The 18,708-nt window shown below is 51.8% G+C and overlaps 1 protein-coding gene across 1 annotated transcript; it reads left to right on the top strand.

Moving 5' to 3' along the window:
- Positions 1-5,182: 5,182 nt before the first annotated feature.
- Positions 5,183-13,389, top strand: LYRM2 (LYR motif containing 2). The gene is made up of 3 exons (XM_069745826.1): positions 5,183-5,322; positions 12,738-12,878; positions 13,127-13,389. Exons 1-3 carry the CDS (start codon positions 5,284-5,286, stop codon positions 13,205-13,207), a joined length of 261 nt encoding a protein of 86 aa, XP_069601927.1. The 5' UTR covers positions 5,183-5,283; the 3' UTR covers positions 13,208-13,389.
- The last annotated feature ends 5,319 nt before the right edge of the window (positions 13,390-18,708 follow it).

Raw genomic sequence — 18,708 nt, 5'->3', positions numbered from 1 at the left:
ACGGCTCAGCAGACAGTATCACAGGAGAGGATTAGATACACGGCTCAGCAGTCAGTATCACACAGGATACGATTAGATACACGGCTCAGCAGGCAGTATCACACAGGATAGGATTAGATACACAGCTCAGCAGACAGTATCACACAGGAGAGGATTAGATACACGGCTCAGCAGTCAGTATCACACAGGATAGGATTAGATACACGGCTCAGCAGTCAGTATCACACAGGATAGGATTAGATACACGGCTCAGCAGACAGTATCACAGGAGAGGATTAGATACACGGCTCAGCAGTCAGTATCACACAGAAGAGGATTAGATACACGGCTCAGCAGTCAGTATCACACAGGAGAGGATTAGATACACGGCTCAGCAGACAGTATCACACAGGATAGGATTAGATACACGGCTCAGCAGACAGTATCACACAGGATAGGATTAGATACACGGCTCAGCAGTCAGTATCACACAGGATAGGATTAGATACACGGCTCAGCAGTCAGTATCACACAGGATAGGATTAGATACACGGCTCAGCAGACAGTATCACACAGGATAGGATTAGATACACGGCTCAGCAGTCAGTATCACACAGGAGAGGATTAGATACACTGCTCAGCAGACAGTATCACACAGGATAGGATTAGATACACAGCTCAGCAGACAGTATCACACAGGATAGGATTAGATACACAGCTCAGCAGACTGTATCACACAGGAGAGGATTAGATACACGGCTCAGCAGGCAGTATCACACAGGGGAGGATTAGATACACGGCTCAGCAGACAGTATCACACAGGAGAGGATTAGACACACGGCTCAGCAGTCAGTATCACACAGGAGAGGATTAGATACACGGCTCAGCAGACAGTATCACACAGGAGAGGATTAGATACACGGCTCAGCAGACAGTATCACACAGGAGAGGATTAGATACACGGCTCAGCAGACAGTATCACACAGGATAGGATTAGATACACAGCTCAGCAGACAGTATCACACAGGAGAGGATTAGACACACGGCTCAGCAGTCAGTATCACACAGGAGAGGATTAGACACACGGCTCAGCAGTCAGTATCACACAGGAGAGGATTAGATACACGGCTCAGCAGACAGTATCACACAGGAGAGGATTAGATACACGGCTCAGCAGACAGTATCACACAGGATAGGATTAGATACACAGCTCAGCAGGCAGTATCACACAGGAGAGGATTAGACACACGGCTCAGCAGTCAGTATCACACAGGAGAGGATTAGATACACGGCTCAGCAGACAGTATCACACAGGATAGGATTAGATACACAGCTCAGCAGTCAGTATCACACAGGATAGGATTAGATACACAGCTCAGCAGACAGTATCACACAGGAGAGGATTAGACACACGGCTCAGCAGTCAGTATCACACAGGAGAGGATTAGATACACGGCTCAGCAGACAGTATCACACAGGATAGGATTAGATACACAGCTCAGCAGACAGTATCACACAGGAGAGGATTAGATACACAGCTCAGCAGACAGTATCACACAGGAGAGGATTAGACACACGGCTCAGCAGACAGTATCACACAGGATAGGATTAGATACACGGCTCAGCAGACAGTATCACACAGGATAGGATTAGATACACAGCTCAGCAGACAGTATCACACAGGATAGGATTAGATACACAGCTCAGCAGACAGTATCACACAGGAGAGGATTAGATACACGGCTCAGCAGTATCACACAGGAGAGGATTAGATACACGGCTCAGTAGTCAGTATCACACAGGATAGGATTAGATACACAGCTCAGCAGTCAGTATCACACAGGAGAGGATTAGATACCCGGCTCAGCAGTCAGTATCACACAGGAGAGGATTAGATACACGGCTCAGCAGACAGTATCACACAGGAGAGGATTAGATACACAGCTCAGCAGACAGTATCACACAGGAGAGGATTAGATACACGGCTCAGCAGTCAGTATCACACAGGAGAGGATTAGATACACGGCTCAGCAGTATCACACAGGAGAGGATTAGATACACGGCTCAGTAGTCAGTATCACACAGGATAGGATTAGATACACGGCTCAGCAGTCAGTATCACACAGGATAGGATTAGATACACGGCTCAGCAGGCAGTATCACACAGGATAGGATTAGATACACGGCTCAGTAGTCAGTATCACACAGGATAGGATTAGATACACGGCTCAGCAGTCAGTATCACACAGGATAGGATTAGATACACGGCTCAGCAGGCAGTATCACACAGGATAGGATTAGATACACGGCTCAGCAGTCAGTATCACACAGGAGAGGATTAGATACACGGCTCAGCAGGCAGTATCACACAGGAGAGGATTAGATACACGGCTCAGCAGACAGTATCACACAGGAGAGGATTAGATACACGGCTCAGCAGACAGTATCACACAGGACAGGATTAGATACACGGCTCAGTCAGTATCACACAGGAGAGGATTAGATACACGGCTCAGCAGACAGTATCACACAGGATAGGATTAGATACACGGCTCAGTCAGTATCACACAGGATAGGATTAGATACACGGCTCAGCAGTCAGTATCACACAGGATAGGATTAGATACACGGCTCAGTCAGTATCACACAGGATAGGATTAGATACACGGCTCAGCAGTCAGTATCACACAGGAGAGGATTAGATACACGGCTCAGCAGACAGTATCACACAGGGGAGGATTAGATACACGGCTCAGCAGACAGTATCACACAGGAGAGGATTAGATACACGGCTCAGCAGTCAGTATCACACAGGAGAGGATTAGATACACAGCTCAGCAGACAGTATCACACAGGGGAGGATTAGATACACGGCTCAGCAGACAGTATCACACAGGAGAGGATTAGATACACGGCTCAGCAGACTATCACACAGGAGAGGATTAGATACACGGCTCAGCAGGCAGTATCACACAGGATAGGATTAGATACACGGCTCAGCAGTCAGTATCACACAGGAGAGGATTAGATACACGGCTCAGCAGACAGTATCACACAGGGGAGGATTAGATACACGGCTCAGCAGACAGTATCACACAGGAGAGGATTAGATACACGGCTCAGCAGTCAGTATCACACAGGAGAGGATTAGATACACGGCTCAGCAGACAGTATCACACAGGAGAGGATTAGATACACGGCTCAGCAGTCAGTATCACACAGGAGAGGATTAGATACACGGCTCAGCAGACTATCACACAGGAGAGGATTAGATACACGGCTCAGCAGGCAGTATCACACAGGATAGGATTAGATACACGGCTCAGCAGTCAGTATCACACAGGAGAGGATTAGATACACGGCTCAGCAGGCAGTATCACACAGGAGAGGATTAGATACACGGCTCAGCAGACAGTATCACACAGGAGAGGATTAGATACACGGCTCAGCAGACAGTATCACACAGGGGAGGATTAGATACACGGCTCAGCAGACAGTATCACACAGGGGAGGATTAGATACACAGCTCAGCAGACTATCACACAGGATAGGATTAGATACACGGCTCAGCAGGCAGTATCACACAGGAGAGGATTAGATACACGGCTCAGCAGGCAGTATCACACAGGAGAGGATTAGATACACGGCTCAGCAGTCAGTATCACACAGGAGAGGATTAGATACACGGCTCAGCAGGCAGTATCACACAGGAGAGGATTAGATACACGGCTCAGCAGACAGTATCACACAGGAGAGGATTAGATACACGGCTCAGCAGTCAGTATCACACAGGAGAGGATTAGATACACGGCTCAGCAGTCAGTATCACACATGAGAGGATTAGATACACGGCTCAGCAGACAGTATCACACAGGATAGGATTAGATACACGGCTCAGCAGGCAGTATCACACAGGAGAGGATTAGATACACGGCTCAGCAGACTATCACACAGGAGAGGATTAGATACACGACTCAGCAGACAGTATCACACAGGAGAGGATTAGATACACGGCTCAGCAGACTATCACACAGGAGAGGATTAGATACACGGCTCAGCAGACAGTATCACACAGGATAGGATTAGATACACGGCTCAGCAGTCAGTATCACACAGGAGAGGATTAGATACACGACTCAGCAGACAGTATCACACAGGAGAGGATTAGATACACGGCTCAGCAGACTATCACACAGGAGAGGATTAGATACACGGCCCAGCAGTCAGTATCACACAGGATAGGATTAGATACACGGCTCAGCAGTCAGTATCACACAGGAGAGGATTAGATACACGGCTCAGCAGACTATCACACAGGAGAGGATTAGATACACGGCTCAGCAGACAGTATCACACAGGAGAGGATTAGATACACAGCTCAGCAGTCAGTATCACACAGGATAGGATTAGATACACGGCTCAGCAGTCAGTATCACACAGGAGAGGATTAGATACACGGCTCAGCAGACAGTATCACACAGGAGAGGATGAGATACACGGCTCAGCAGTCAGTATCACACAGGATAGGATTAGATACACAGGTCAGCAGACAGTATCACACAGGATAGGATTAGATACACGGCTCAGCAGATAGTATCACACAGGATAGGATTAGATACACGGCTCAGCAGACAGTATCACACAGGAGAGGATTAGATACACGGCTCAGCAGTCAGTATCACACAGGATAGGATTAGATACACGGCTCAGCAGATAGTATCACACAGGATAGGATTAGATACACGGCTCAGCAGTCAGTATCACACAGGATAGGATTAGATACACGGCTCAGCAGGCAGTATCACACAGGAGAGGATTAGATACACAGCTCAGCAGTCAGTATCACACAGGAGAGGATTAGATACACAGCTCAGCAGTCAGTATCACACAGGAGAGGATTAGATACACGGCTCAGCAGTCAGTATCACACAGGAGAGGATTAGATACGCGGCTCAGCAGACAGTATCACACAGGATAGGATTAGATACACGGCTCAGCAGACAGTATCACACAGGATAGGATTAGATACACGGCTCAGCAGACAGTATCACACAGGATAGGATTAGATACCCGTCCTGCAGTGTCGGGCTGTGTACACACGGGGGCGCCATCGTGTCACGCTGCTGCAGGTCTGTGCGGAGTTTTCTCCCTCTAGTGGTCGCATTGGGAAACTACATAACAAATGTATTTATAGGTTGTATCGCGCCTGCGCACTGCTGGTAGAGAACGCCCGGGATTTAAATATGTTGATCTCCAACAAAATGGCGGCTGCTTGAGAACTAGTCACGTGACCTGTGAACTGTCATGGCCTCGCGGATACCAGGTTCTCCGACCCTGAGACAGGTGAGAGTGAGGGAGAGAACGGGAGGATACTGTGTGTATACGGGGGAGGATACTGTGTGTATACGGGGAGGATACTGTGTGTATACGGGGAGGATACTGTGTGTATACGGGGGGAGGATACTGTGTGTATACGGGGAGGACACTGTGTGTATACGGGGGGAGGATACTGTGTGTATACGGGGGGAGGATACTGTGTGTATACGGGGAGGATACTGTGTGTATACGGGGAGGATACTGTGTGTATACGGGGAGGATACTGTGTGTATACGGGGGGAGGATACTGTGTGTATACGGGGGGACACTGTGTGTATACGGGGAGGATACTGTGTGTATACGGGGGGAGGATACTGTGTGTATACGGGGAGGATACCGTGTGTATACGGGGGAGGATATTGTGTGTATACGGGGAGGATAGTGTGTGTATACGGGGAGGATACTGTGTGTATACGGGGGGAGGATACTGTGTGTATACGGGGGGAGGATACTGTGTGTATACGGGAGGATACTGTGTGTATACGGGGGGAGGATACTGTGTGTATACGGGGGGAGGATACTGTGTGTATACGGGAGGACACTGTGTGTATACGGGGAGGATACTGTGTGTATACGGGGGGAGGATACTGTGTGTATACGGGGAGGATACTGTGTGTATACGGGGGGAGGATACTGTGTATACGGGGGGAGGATACTGTGTGTATACGGGGAGGATACTGTGTGTATACGGGGGGAGGATACTGTGTGTATACGGGGGGAGGATACTGTGTGTATACGGGGAGGATACTGTGTGTATACGGGGGGAGGATACTGTGTGTATACGGGGGAGGATACTGTGTGTATACGGGGAGGATACTGTGTGTATACGGGGAGGATACTGTGTGTATACGGGGGGAGGATACTGTGTGTATACGGGGGAGGATACTGTGTGTATACGGGGGAGGATACTGTGTGTATACGGGGAGGATACTGTGTGTATACGGGGGGAGGATACTGTGTGTATACGGGGGAGGATACTGTGTGTATACGGGGAGGATACCGTGTGTATACGGGGAGGACACCGTGTGTATACGGGGAGGACACTGTGTGTATACGGGGAGGATACTGTGTGTATACGGGGAGGATACTGTGTGTATACGGGGAGGATACTGTGTGTATACGGGGGGAGGATACTGTGTGTATACGGGGAGGATAGTGTGTGTATACGGGGGGAGGATACTGTGTGTATACGGGGAGGATACTGTGTGTATACGGGGGGAGGATACTGTGTGTATATGGGGAGGATACTGTGTGTATATGGGGAGGATACTGTGTGTATACGGGGAGGATACCGTGTGTATACGGGGGGAGGATAGTGTGTGTATACGGGGGGAGGATACTGTGTGTATACGGGGGGAGGATACTGTGTGTATACGGGGGGAGGATACTGTGTGTATATGGGGAGAATACTGTGTGTATACGGGGGGAGGATACTGTGTGTATACGGGGAGGATACTGTGTGTATACGGGGGGAGGATACTGTGTGTATATGGGGAGGATACTGTGTGTATACGGGGAGGATACTGTGTGTATACGGGGAGGATACTGTGTGTATACGGGGAGGATACTGTGTGTATACGGGGGGAGGATACTGTGTGTATACGGGGAGGATACTGTGTGTATATGGGGAGGATACTGTGTGTATACGGGGAGGATACTGTGTGTATACGGGGAGGATACTGTGTGTATACGGGGAGGATACTGTGTGTATACGGGGGGAGGATACTGTGTGTATACGGGGAGGATACTGTGTGTATATGGGGAGGATACTGTGTGTATACGGGGAGGATACTGTGTGTATACGGGGAGGATACTGTGTGTATACGGGGAGGATACCGTGTGTATACGGGGGAGGATACCGTGTGTATACGGGGAGGATACTGTGTGTATACGGGGGAGGATAGTGTGTGTATACGGGGGGAGGATACTGTGTGTATACGGGGGGAGGATACTGTGTGTATACGGGGGGAGGATACCGTGTGTATACGGGGGGAGGATACCGTGTGTATACGGGGAGGATACTGTGTGTATACGGGGGAGGATAGTGTGTGTATACGGGGGGAGGATACTGTGTGTATACGGGGAGGATAGTGTGTGTATACGGGGGGAGGATACTGTGTGTATACGGGGAGGATACTGTGTGTATACGGGGAGGATACTGTGTGTATACGGGGAGGATAGTGTGTGTATACGGGGAGGATACTGTGTGTATACGGGGGAGGATACTGTGTGTATACGGGGAGGATACTGTGTGTATACGGGGAGGATACTGTGTGTATACGGGGAGGATACTGTGTGTATACGGGGGGAGGATACCGTGTGTATACGGGGGGAGGATACCGTGTGTATACGGGGGGAGGATAGTGTGTGTATACGGGGGGAGGATAGTGTGTGTGTATACGGGGAGGATAGTGTGTGTATACGGGGGGAGGATACTGTGTGTATACGGGGGGAGGATACTGTGTGTATACGGGGGGAGGATACTGTGTGTATACGGGGGGAGGATACTGTGTGTATACGGGGGGAGGATACTGTGTGTATACGGGGGGAGGATACTGTGTGTATACGGGGGGAGGATACTGTGTGTATACGGGGGGAGGATACTGTGTGTATACGGGGGGAGGATACTGTGTGTATACGGGGGGAGGATACTGTGTGTATACGGGGAGGATACTGTGTGTATACGGGGAGGATACTGTGTGTATACGGGGAGGATACTGTGTGTATACGGGGGGAGGATACTGTGTATACGGGGAGGATACTGTGTGTATACGGGGGAGGATACTGTGTGTATACGGGGGGAGGATACCGTGTGTATACGGGGGGAGGATAGTGTGTGTATACGGGGGGAGGATAGTGTGTGTATACGGGGGGAGGATACTGTGTGTATACGGGGGGAGGATACTGTGTGTATACGGGGGGAGGATACTGTGTGTATACGGGGGAGGATACTGTGTGTATACGGGGGGAGGATACTGTGTGTATACGGGGGGAGGATAGTGTGTGTATACGGGGAGGATACTGTGTGTATACGGGGGGAGGATACTGTGTATACGGGGGGAGGATACTGTGTGTATACGGGGGAGGATACTGTGTGTATACGGGGAGGATACTGTGTATACGGGGAGGATACCGTGTGTATACGGGGAGGATAGTGTGTGTATACGGGGGGAGGATACCGTGTGTATACGGGGGGAGGATACTGTGTGTATACGGGGGAGGATAGTGTGTGTATACGGGGGAGGATAGTGTGTGTATACGGGGAGGATAGTGTGTGTATACGGGGGAGGATACTGTGTGTATACGGGGGGAGGATACTGTGTGTATACGGGGAGGATACCGTGTGTATACGGGGGGAGGATACTGTGTGTATACGGGGGGAGGATACTGTGTGTATACGGGGAGGATACTGTGTGTATACGGGGGAGGATACTGTGTGTATACGGGGGGAGGATACTGTGTGTATACGGGGAGGATACCGTGTGTATACGGGGGGAGGATACCGTGTGTATACGGGGGGAGGATACCGTGTGTATACGGGGGGAGGATACCGTGTGTATACGGGGGAGGATACTGTGTGTATACGGGGGGAGGATAGTGTGTGTATACGGGGAGAATACTGTGTGTATACGGGGGGAGGATACTGTGTGTATACGGGGGGAGGATACCGTGTGTATACGGGGAGGATACTGTGTGTATACGGGGGAGGATAGTGTGTGTATACGGGGGGAGGATACTGTGTGTATACGGGGAGGATAGTGTGTGTATACGGGGGGAGGATACTGTGTGTATACGGGGGGAGGATAGTGTGTGTATACGGGGGGAGGATACCGTGTGTATACGGGGGGAGGATACTGTGTGTATACGGGGGAGGATAGTGTGTGTATACGGGGGAGGATAGTGTGTGTATACGGGGAGGATACTGTGTGTATACGGGGGGAGGATACTGTGTGTATACGGGGGGAGGATACTGTGTGTATACGGGGAGGATACTGTGTGTATACGGGGGGAGGATACCGTGTGTATACGGGGGGAGGATACTGTGTGTATACGGGGGTAGGATACTGTGTGTATACGGGGGGAGGATACTTTGTATACGGGGGGAGGATACTGTGTGTATACGGGGGGAGGATACTGTGTGTATACGGGGAGGATACTGTGTGTATACGGGGGGAGGATACTGTGTGTATACGGGGAGGATACTGTGTGTATACGGGGGGAGGATACTGTGTGTATACGGGGAGGATACTGTGTGTATACGGGGGGAGGATACTGTGTGTATACGGGGGGAGGATACTGTGTGTATACGGGGGGAGGATACTGTGTGTATACGGGGAGGATACTGTGTGTATACGGGGGGAGGATACTGTGTGTATACGGGGAGGATACTGTGTGTATACGGGGAGGATACTGTGTGTATACGGGGAGGATACTGTGTGTATACGGGGAGGATACTGTGTGTATACGGGGAGGATACTGTGTGTATACGGGGGGAGGATACTGTGTGTATACGGGGAGGATACTGTGTGTATACGGGGGGAGGATACTGTGTGTATACGGGGGGAGGATACTGTGTGTATACGGGGGGAGGATACTGTGTGTATACGGGGGGAGGATACTGTGTGTATACGGGGGGAGGATACTGTGTGTATACGGGGAGGATACTGTGTGTATACGGGGGGAGGATACTGTGTGTATACGGGGAGGATACTGTGTGTATACGGGGAGGATACTGTGTGTATACGGGGAGGATACTGTGTGTATACGGGGAGGATACTGTGTGTATACGGGGAGGATACTGTGTGTATACGGGGGGAGGATACTGTGTGTATACGGGGGGAGGATACTGTGTGTATACGGGGGAGGATACTGTGTGTATACGGGGAGGATACTGTGTGTATACGGGGAGGATACTGTGTGTATACGGGGAGGATACTGTGTGTATACGGGGGGAGGATACTGTGTGTATACGGGGGGAGGATACTGTGTGTATACGGGGAGGATACTGTGTGTATACGGGGAGGATACTGTGTGTATACGGGGAGGATACTGTGTGTATACGGGGAGGATACTGTGTGTATACGGGGGGAGAATACTGTGTGTATACGGGGAGGATAGTGTGTGTATACGGGGAGGATAGTGTGTGTATACGGGGAGGATAGTGTGTATACGGGGGGAGGATAGTGTGTGTATACGGGGGGAGGATACTGTGTGTATACGGGGAGGATACTGTGTGTATACGGGGAGGATACTGTGTGTATACGGGGGGAGAATACTGTGTGTATACGGGGAGGATAGTGTGTGTATACGGGGAGGATACTGTGTGTATACGGGGGAGGATACTGTGTGTATACGGGGAGGATAGTGTGTGTATACGGGGGGAGGATACTGTGTGTATACGGGGGGAGGATACTGTGTGTATACGGGGAGGATAGTGTGTGTATACGGGGGGAGGATACTGTGTGTATACGGGGGGAGGATACTGTGTGTATACGGGGGGAGGATACTGTGTGTATACGGGGAGGATACTGTGTGTATACGGGGAGGATACTGTGTGTATACGGGGGAGGATACCGTGTGTATACGGGGGAGGATAGTGTGTGTATACGGGGGGAGGATACTGTGTGTATACGGGGAGGATACTGTGTGTATACGGGGAGGATACTGTGTGTATACGGGGAGGATACTGTGTGTATACGGGGGGAGGATACCGTGTGTATACGGGGGGAGGATACTGTCTGTATACGGGGAGGATACTGTGTGTATACGGGGGGAGGATAGTGTGTGTATACGGGGAGGATACCGTGTGTATACGGGGGGAGGATAGTGTGTGTATACGGGGAGGATACCGTGTGTATACGGGGGGAGGATAGTGTGTGTATACGGGGGAGGATACTGTGTGTATACGGGGAGGATACTGTGTGTATACGGGGGGAGGATAGTGTGTGTATACGGGGGAGGATACTGTGTGTATACGGGGGGAGGATAGTGTGTGTATACGGGGAGGATACCGTGTGTATACGGGGAGGATAGTGTGTGTATACGGGGAGGATACTGTGTGTATACGGGGAGGATACCGTGTGTATACGGGGGAGGATACCGTGTGTATACGGGGGAGGATACCGTGTGTATACGGGGGAGGATACCGTGTGTATACGGGGGGAGGATACTGTGTGTATACGGGGAGGATACTGTGTGTATACGGGGAGGATACTGTGTGTATACGGGGGGAGGATAGTGTGTGTATACGGGGGAGGATACTGTGTGTATACGGGGGGAGGATAGTGTGTGTATACGGGGAGGATACCGTGTGTATACGGGGAGGATAGTGTGTGTATACGGGGAGGATACTGTGTGTATACGGGGAGGATACCGTGTGTATACGGGGGAGGATACCGTGTGTATACGGGGGAGGATACTGTGTGTATACGGGGGGAGGATACTGTGTGTATACGGGGAGGATACTGTGTGTATACGGGGAGGATACTGTGTGTATACGGGGGGAGGATACTGTGTGTATACGGGGAGGATAGTGTGTGTATACGGGGGAGGATAGTGTGTGTATACGGGGGAGGATAGTGTGTGTATACGGGGGAGGATACTGTGTGTATACGGGGGAGGATACTGTGTGTATACGGGGAGGATAGTGTGTGTATACGGGGAGGATAGTGTGTGTATACGGGGAGGATAGTGTGTGTATACGGGGGAGGATAGTGTGTGTATACGGGGAGGATAGTGTGTGTATACGGGGAGGATAGTGTGTGTATACGGGGAGGATAGTGTGTGTATACGGGGGAGGATAGTGTGTGTATACGGGGAGGATAGTGTGTGTATACGGGGAGGATAGTGTGTGTATACGGGGAGGATACCGTGTGTATACGGGGAGGATAGTGTGTGTATACGGGGAGGATACTGTGTGTATACGGGGAGGATAGTGTGTGTATACGGGGAGGATAGTGTGTGTATACGGGGGGAGGATACCGTGTGTATACGGGGAGGATAGTGTGTGTATACGGGGAGGATACTGTGTGTATACGGGGAGGATAGTGTGTGTATACGGGGAGGATACCGTGTGTATACGGGGGGAGGATACCGTGTGTATACGGGGGGAGGATACCGTGTGTATACGGGGGGAGGATACCGTGTGTATACGGGGGGAGGATACCGTGTGTATACGGGGGGAGGATACCGTGTGTATACGGGGGGAGGATACCGTGTGTATACGGGGGAGGATACCGTGTGTATACGGGGGGAGGATACTGTGTGGGGGGATACAGTATATGCTGTGTGTGGGGGGATATATCCGCTTGTGGGTCCTCCTGCCCCATCGCCCCGCTGTCACATCTCGGGGTCCGTGTGCCATTATTCCTTTGTGCCCCCAGTTCCTGTTCAGGCAGCGGGTGCTGGGCCTGTACAGGCGGATTCTCCGCACAGTGCGCCGTATCCCGGACCCCGCGGACCGCACCTACGTGAGGGAATGGGCCCGGAGGGAGTTTCGTGGGAACAAGACGAGCAGTGATGAGGTGAGCTGGGTGATGGGGCCTGGAGGTGATGGGGCCTGGAGGTGGTGGGGCCTGGAGGTGATGGGGCCTGGAGGTGGTGGGGCCTGGAGGTGATGGGGCCTGGGGGTGATGGGGCCTGGAGGTGATGGGGCCTGGAGGTGGTGGGGCCTGGAGGTGGTGGGGCCTGGAGGTGGTGGGGCCTGGGGGGTGATGGGGCCTGGAGGTGATGGTGAGGTACTGGGATCACGTGACCCCCTGTCTTCCCACAGATCACTATACGGATGATGATCTCTCAGGGCGAGCGGCATCTGGAGGAGCTGGAGTGGGCACTGAAGCTGGCAAAGTCCTAGATCTGTGGTCGCCATCATACAGGGGGCATCATGGAGCGGAGTACAGACCCCTCTGCTGACCCCGGGTGTGTGGACGTCTGTCCTGACCTGCGTGGACACACCACTGTGGGGGGAAGGGGGAAAGCTTCCATCCGTCTCCTCGCCTTCATTTTAGGAGTACCTTATAAAATCCTATATTTTTATATCTTTGTGTTCACGTTTCTTTATTTCTTTATTTTTTTTAAACTGCTTTTACATGTAGTGCTGGGGCCACTGTGCTGTGTGGAGCCTGACTCTGTGCACGGGGTGAGGGGGAAACTGGGCTGTGATGTGCGTGTGTGGAGCCTGACCGCAGGCTGTGATGTGCGTGTGTGGAGCCTGACCGCAGGCTGTGATGTGCGTGTGTGGAGCCTGACCGCAGGCTGTGATGTGCGTGTGTGGAGCCTGACCGCAGGCTGTGATGTGCGTGTGTGGAGCCTGACCGCAGGCTGTGATGTGCGTGTGTGGAGCCTGACCGCAGGCTGTGATGTGCGTGTGTGGAGCCTGACCGCAGGCTGTGATGTGCGTGTGTGGAGCCTGACCGCAGGCTGTGATGTGCGTGTGTGGAGCCTGACCGCAGGCTGTGATGTGCGTGTGTGGAGCCTGACCGCAGGCTGTGATGTGCGTGTGTGGAGCCTGACCGCAGGCTGTGATGTGCGTGTGTGGAGCCTGACCGCAGGCTGTGATGTGCGTGTGTGGAGCCTGACCGCAGGCTGTGATGTGCGTGTGTGGAGCCTGACCGCAGGCTGTGATGTGCGTGTGTGGAGCCTGACCGCAGGCTGTGATGTGCGTGTGTGGAGCCTGACCGCAGGCTGTGATGTGCGTGTGTGGAGCCTGACCGCAGGCTGTGATGTGCGTGTGTGGAGCCTGACCGCGGGCTGTGATGTGCGTGTGTGGAGCCTGACCGCGGGCTGTGATGTGCGTGTGTGGAGCCTGACCGCGGGCTGTGATGTGCGTGTGTGGAGCCTGACCGCGGGCTGTGATGTGCGTGTGTGGAGCCTGACCGCGGGCTGTGATGTGCGTGTGTGGAGCCTGACCGCGGGCTGTGATGTGCGTGTGTGGAGCCTGACCGCGGGCTGTGATGTGCGTGTGTGGAGCCTGACCGCGGGCTGTGATGTGCGTGTGTGGAGCCTGACCCCGGGCTGTGATGTGCGTGTGTGGAGCCTGACCGCGGGCTGTGATGTGCGTGTGTGGAGCCTGACCGCGGGCTGTGATGTGCGTGTGTGGAGCCTGACCGCGGGCTGTGATGTGCGTGTGTGGAGCCTGACCGCAGGCTGTGATGTGCGTGTGTGGAGCCTGACCGCAGGCTGTGATGTGCGTGTGTGGAGCCTGACCGCAGGCTGTGATGTGCGTGTGTGGAGCCTGACCGCAGGCTGTGATGTGCGTGTGTGGAGCCTGACCGCAGGCTGTGATGTGCGTGTGTGGAGCCTGACCGCAGGCTGTGATGTGCGTGTGTGGAGCCTGACCGCAGGCTGTGATGTGCGTGTGGAGCCTGACCGCAGGCTGTGATGTGCGTGTGTGGAGCCTGACCGCAGGCTGTGATGTGCGTGTGTGGAGCCTGACCGCGGGCTGTGATGTGCGTGTGTGGAGCCTGACCGCGGGCTGTGATGTGCGTGTGTGGAGCCTGACCGCGGCTGCAGTGTGTACGGGGCACGCCTGTGGGTGGTGTGTATGTGAGGCCAGTTTTTAGGCTATGTGCACACGTTGCGGATTAGCCTTAGGAATTTCTTGTGCGGATTCTGCATCTCCTGGCAGTAAACGCAGGTGCGGATTTGTCACGTTTTTTGTGCGGATTTTGTGTGGATGTCATGTGTTTTTTTTTTACCACTGGGGATTTCTATAATGGAAGGGCTCAGAAACGCTGCAGATCCGCGCAAAAGAAGTGACCTGCTACTTCTTTTAATCCGCAGCGTTTCCGCACGGAATTTTCCGCACCATCAGCACAGCATTTTTTTTCCCTCCATTGATTTACATTGTACTGTAAATCACTTGCGAATCTGCAGCGTTTCTGCACTGCAAAAAAACGCTGCGGATCCACAGGAAATCCGCAACTTGTGCACATACCCTAAGGGCTCCTTCTCGCTTGCGAGAAATACGTCGGAGTCTCGCAGGTGAAAGTCACGCGACCAATCACAAGCTGCGACGTCATCGAAGCTCCTTCACGTGCTCATTCTTAGAAACGGAAGCATGGCGGTTGCAGCGGTTACAACCAGGGCGCGTCCGAGGGTGAGTATATGAATACTAGATTGTGGCCCGATTCTAACGCATCGGGTATTCTAGAATATGCATGTCCCCGTAGTATATGGACAATGATGATTCCAGAATTCGTGGCAGACTGTGCCCGTCGCTGATTGGTCGAGGCAACCTTTATGACATCATCGTCGCCATGGCAACCATTATGACATCTACGTCGATACTGTGCCTGTTGCTGATTGGTCGAGGCCTGGCGGCCTCGACCAATCAGAGACGCGGGATGTCTACGTCCTTTATGACATCATCGTCGCTGTGCCCGTCGCTGATTGGTCGAGGCCTGGCGGCCTCCACCAATCAGAGACGCGGGATTTCCAGGACAGACAGACGGACGGAAATGCATTCTAACGCATCGGGTATTCTAGAATATGCATGTCCCCGTAGTATATGGACAATGATGATTCCAGAATTCGCGGCACACTGTGCCCGTCGCTGATTGGTCGAGGCAACCTTTTTGACATCATCGTCGCCATGGCAACCATTATGAGATCTACGTCGATACTGTGCCCGTCGCTGAATCAGAAACGTGAGATGTCTACGTCCTTTATGACATCATCGTCGCTGTGCCGGTTGCTGATTGGTCGAGGCCTAGCGGCCTCGACCAATCAGACGCGGGATTTCTACGTCCTTTATGACATCATCGTCGCTGTGCCCGTTGCTGATTGGTCGAGGATCAGAGACGCGGGATTTCTACGTCGATGCTGTGCCGGTCTCTGATTGGTCGAGGCCTTGCGGCCTCGACCAATCAGAGAGCCGGGATTTCCAGGACAGACAGACAGACAGAAAAACCCCTAGGCAATTATATATATAGATTATTTATTTTTATTCTTTATTTTATACATGAATATGGATCCCAGGGCCTGAAGGAGAGTTTCCTCTCCTTCAGACCCTGGGATCCATTCCAGGATACTTTCCGATATTTGCGTCCCATTGACTTGTATTGGTATCGGATATCGGTATCGGCGATATCCGATATTTTTCGGATATCGGCTGATACCGATACTTTCAAATATCGGACGGTATCGCTCAACACTAGTGGTCGCTCTGCTAATAAGTCTGACACTCATTTCAAAAAACCTGATCTGCACATCCAAACATAGACACAGTGTGAACAGGTGCTGAACCCAGAGTCGCCAACTCGTATATAATCAAACAAATAGGGCAGCACACTGCAGCGCCAAAACATGCAAACTTGAAAACACGAAAAAAAATTTAAACTGCATTACTGCACTAGAAATATGGAAAATGAGAGCTTTTAGCGCATAAAAATGGCAAATTTTATGTGTACCTCGTAGCCCAAAAAAATTTTTTTTCGTGTTTTCAAGTTTGCATGTTTTGGCGCTGCAGTGTGCTGCCCTATTTGTTTGATTATATACGAGTTGGCGACTCTGGGTTCAGCACCTGTTCACACTCAGTCTATGTTTGGATGTGCAGGTCAGGTTTTTGAAATGTATTCTCTAGCCTTCTGATCGTGCACTCCCCGCCTCCTAGCTTCAGGTGTTTTAATTATAGTAGGTCCAATACCCCTCCACATAGAGAGAGAATTTGAGTCCAAGAAGAGGTTTTTACATGTACCCATTCAGATGGAGACGTTTATTCTCAGTGAGGTAGGTCAAGCGTAGGACCTCGTATAAGAGAGATGCCGTAACGTGGCTACCAGGTACACATAAAATTGGCCATTTTTGTGCGCTAAAAGCTCTCATTTTTCATATTTCTAGTGCAGTAATGCAGTTTAAAAATTTTTTCGTGTTTTCAAGTTTGCATGTTTTGGCGCTGCAGTGTGCTGCCCTATTTGTTTGATGAAGTCTGACTCTCATGTTAGAAGAAGTAGAGAGTCAGATCTACTTAGAAGCCGCACAGCGTCCCCTCCTCCAAGAGTGGTACAATGAATGCTTCACTGGGTGAGTGTATATAATCCTCTACCTATAAGCTGATCCCTTCCTTCTCTACCCTCTCCCCATAGGCTAAAATGACCAGTAAAACGACGCGTAAGGAGTGTGCCCTGTGTATACAACCCCTGCCTGATTCATATTCTAAGCCCGGCGTCACACTCGGCGTAAGACAATACGGTCCGTATATTACGGCCGTAATACGCTGAAAAGTCCCCAAAATAGTGGTCCGTAGCTCCTCCGTAGGCAGGGTGTGTCAGCGTATTTTGCGCATGGCATCCTCCGTATGTAATCCGTATGGCAGCCGTACTGCGAGATTTTCTCGCAGGCTTGCAAAACCGACATACGGCTATACAAGGGATCCATGTGTAAAAAAACATAAAAACATATATACTGTGTGTATATGTATGTATATATATATATATATATATATATATATATATATATATATATATTTTGTCAGTAGACACATATATGTATATATATTATTACTTCATACAGCGCTAGAGAGCTTTAAAGCCGGTAATTCAATTGCCGGCTTTTTCTTTCTCCTTCCTAAACCCGACATGATATGAGACATGATTACATACAGTAAACCATCTCATATCACCATTTTTTTTTCTCTGATCGCCCATGACGGCACCACGGAGAGAGGGGATCCGCCCACCAAGGACAGGAAACCTACGGACAAAAAGGCGGTACCACTCTCCTGCATCAGTTGGTTTCCTGTCCTTGATGGGAGACCTACGGACTTACCAGTCAGCGTTGGAATTCCGGGGCCAACCAGTCCGATTCAGGCAGCTGGGGTCCCTCTGCCTCGGCTGGGGTGGTGACCCGAGGCACCACCGCTGGGGGCTAGTGGGCCTCAAGGGTGCGTGGAGGAGGTGACAAGGAGTTCGCGGTCACCTCCTCAGGTAAGATGCAGCAGCGGCAACATCCAGGGGGGTCCCTCTGTGGTTGCGGGAGGTGCGGCGTGGCCCTCCCCTAGCTCGCGTCAGCCTGCACACTGCAACGCCATCGGGCTTGCAGAGCCGCGCAATAAGGGTCTGCATAGGACCGGGGGTGCCGGTCAGCAGCGCCATATCTGTACTCCGGGCGCCATCTTGGAAAGTCGGCGCATGCCCGGAACTGCGCTGGTCTCGCGAGACGCCGGGGCGCCGCGGAAGCGATTGCGCAGGCGTCGGCGCTCCTCGCTGTAGCTGGACGCTCCATAGATCCCGACATGACGCTTAGGCGTTCTACAAGACGCAGGAGCGTCTGCGCAGGCGCCAGCGTTTCAGCGCTCCTCGTGCCGGCCGGGCGCTACTGCGCAGGCGCCGGGAAGTAGAAAAAAAAAAAAAAAAA

This window comes from Ranitomeya imitator, chromosome 1 (genome assembly GCF_032444005.1).
Source record: "Ranitomeya imitator isolate aRanImi1 chromosome 1, aRanImi1.pri, whole genome shotgun sequence".
NCBI classification, from domain to species: domain Eukaryota; kingdom Metazoa; phylum Chordata; class Amphibia; order Anura; family Dendrobatidae; genus Ranitomeya; species Ranitomeya imitator.
The sequence above is the reverse complement of the archived record's forward strand: the minus strand, read 5'-3'. Positions and strand labels throughout refer to the sequence as shown.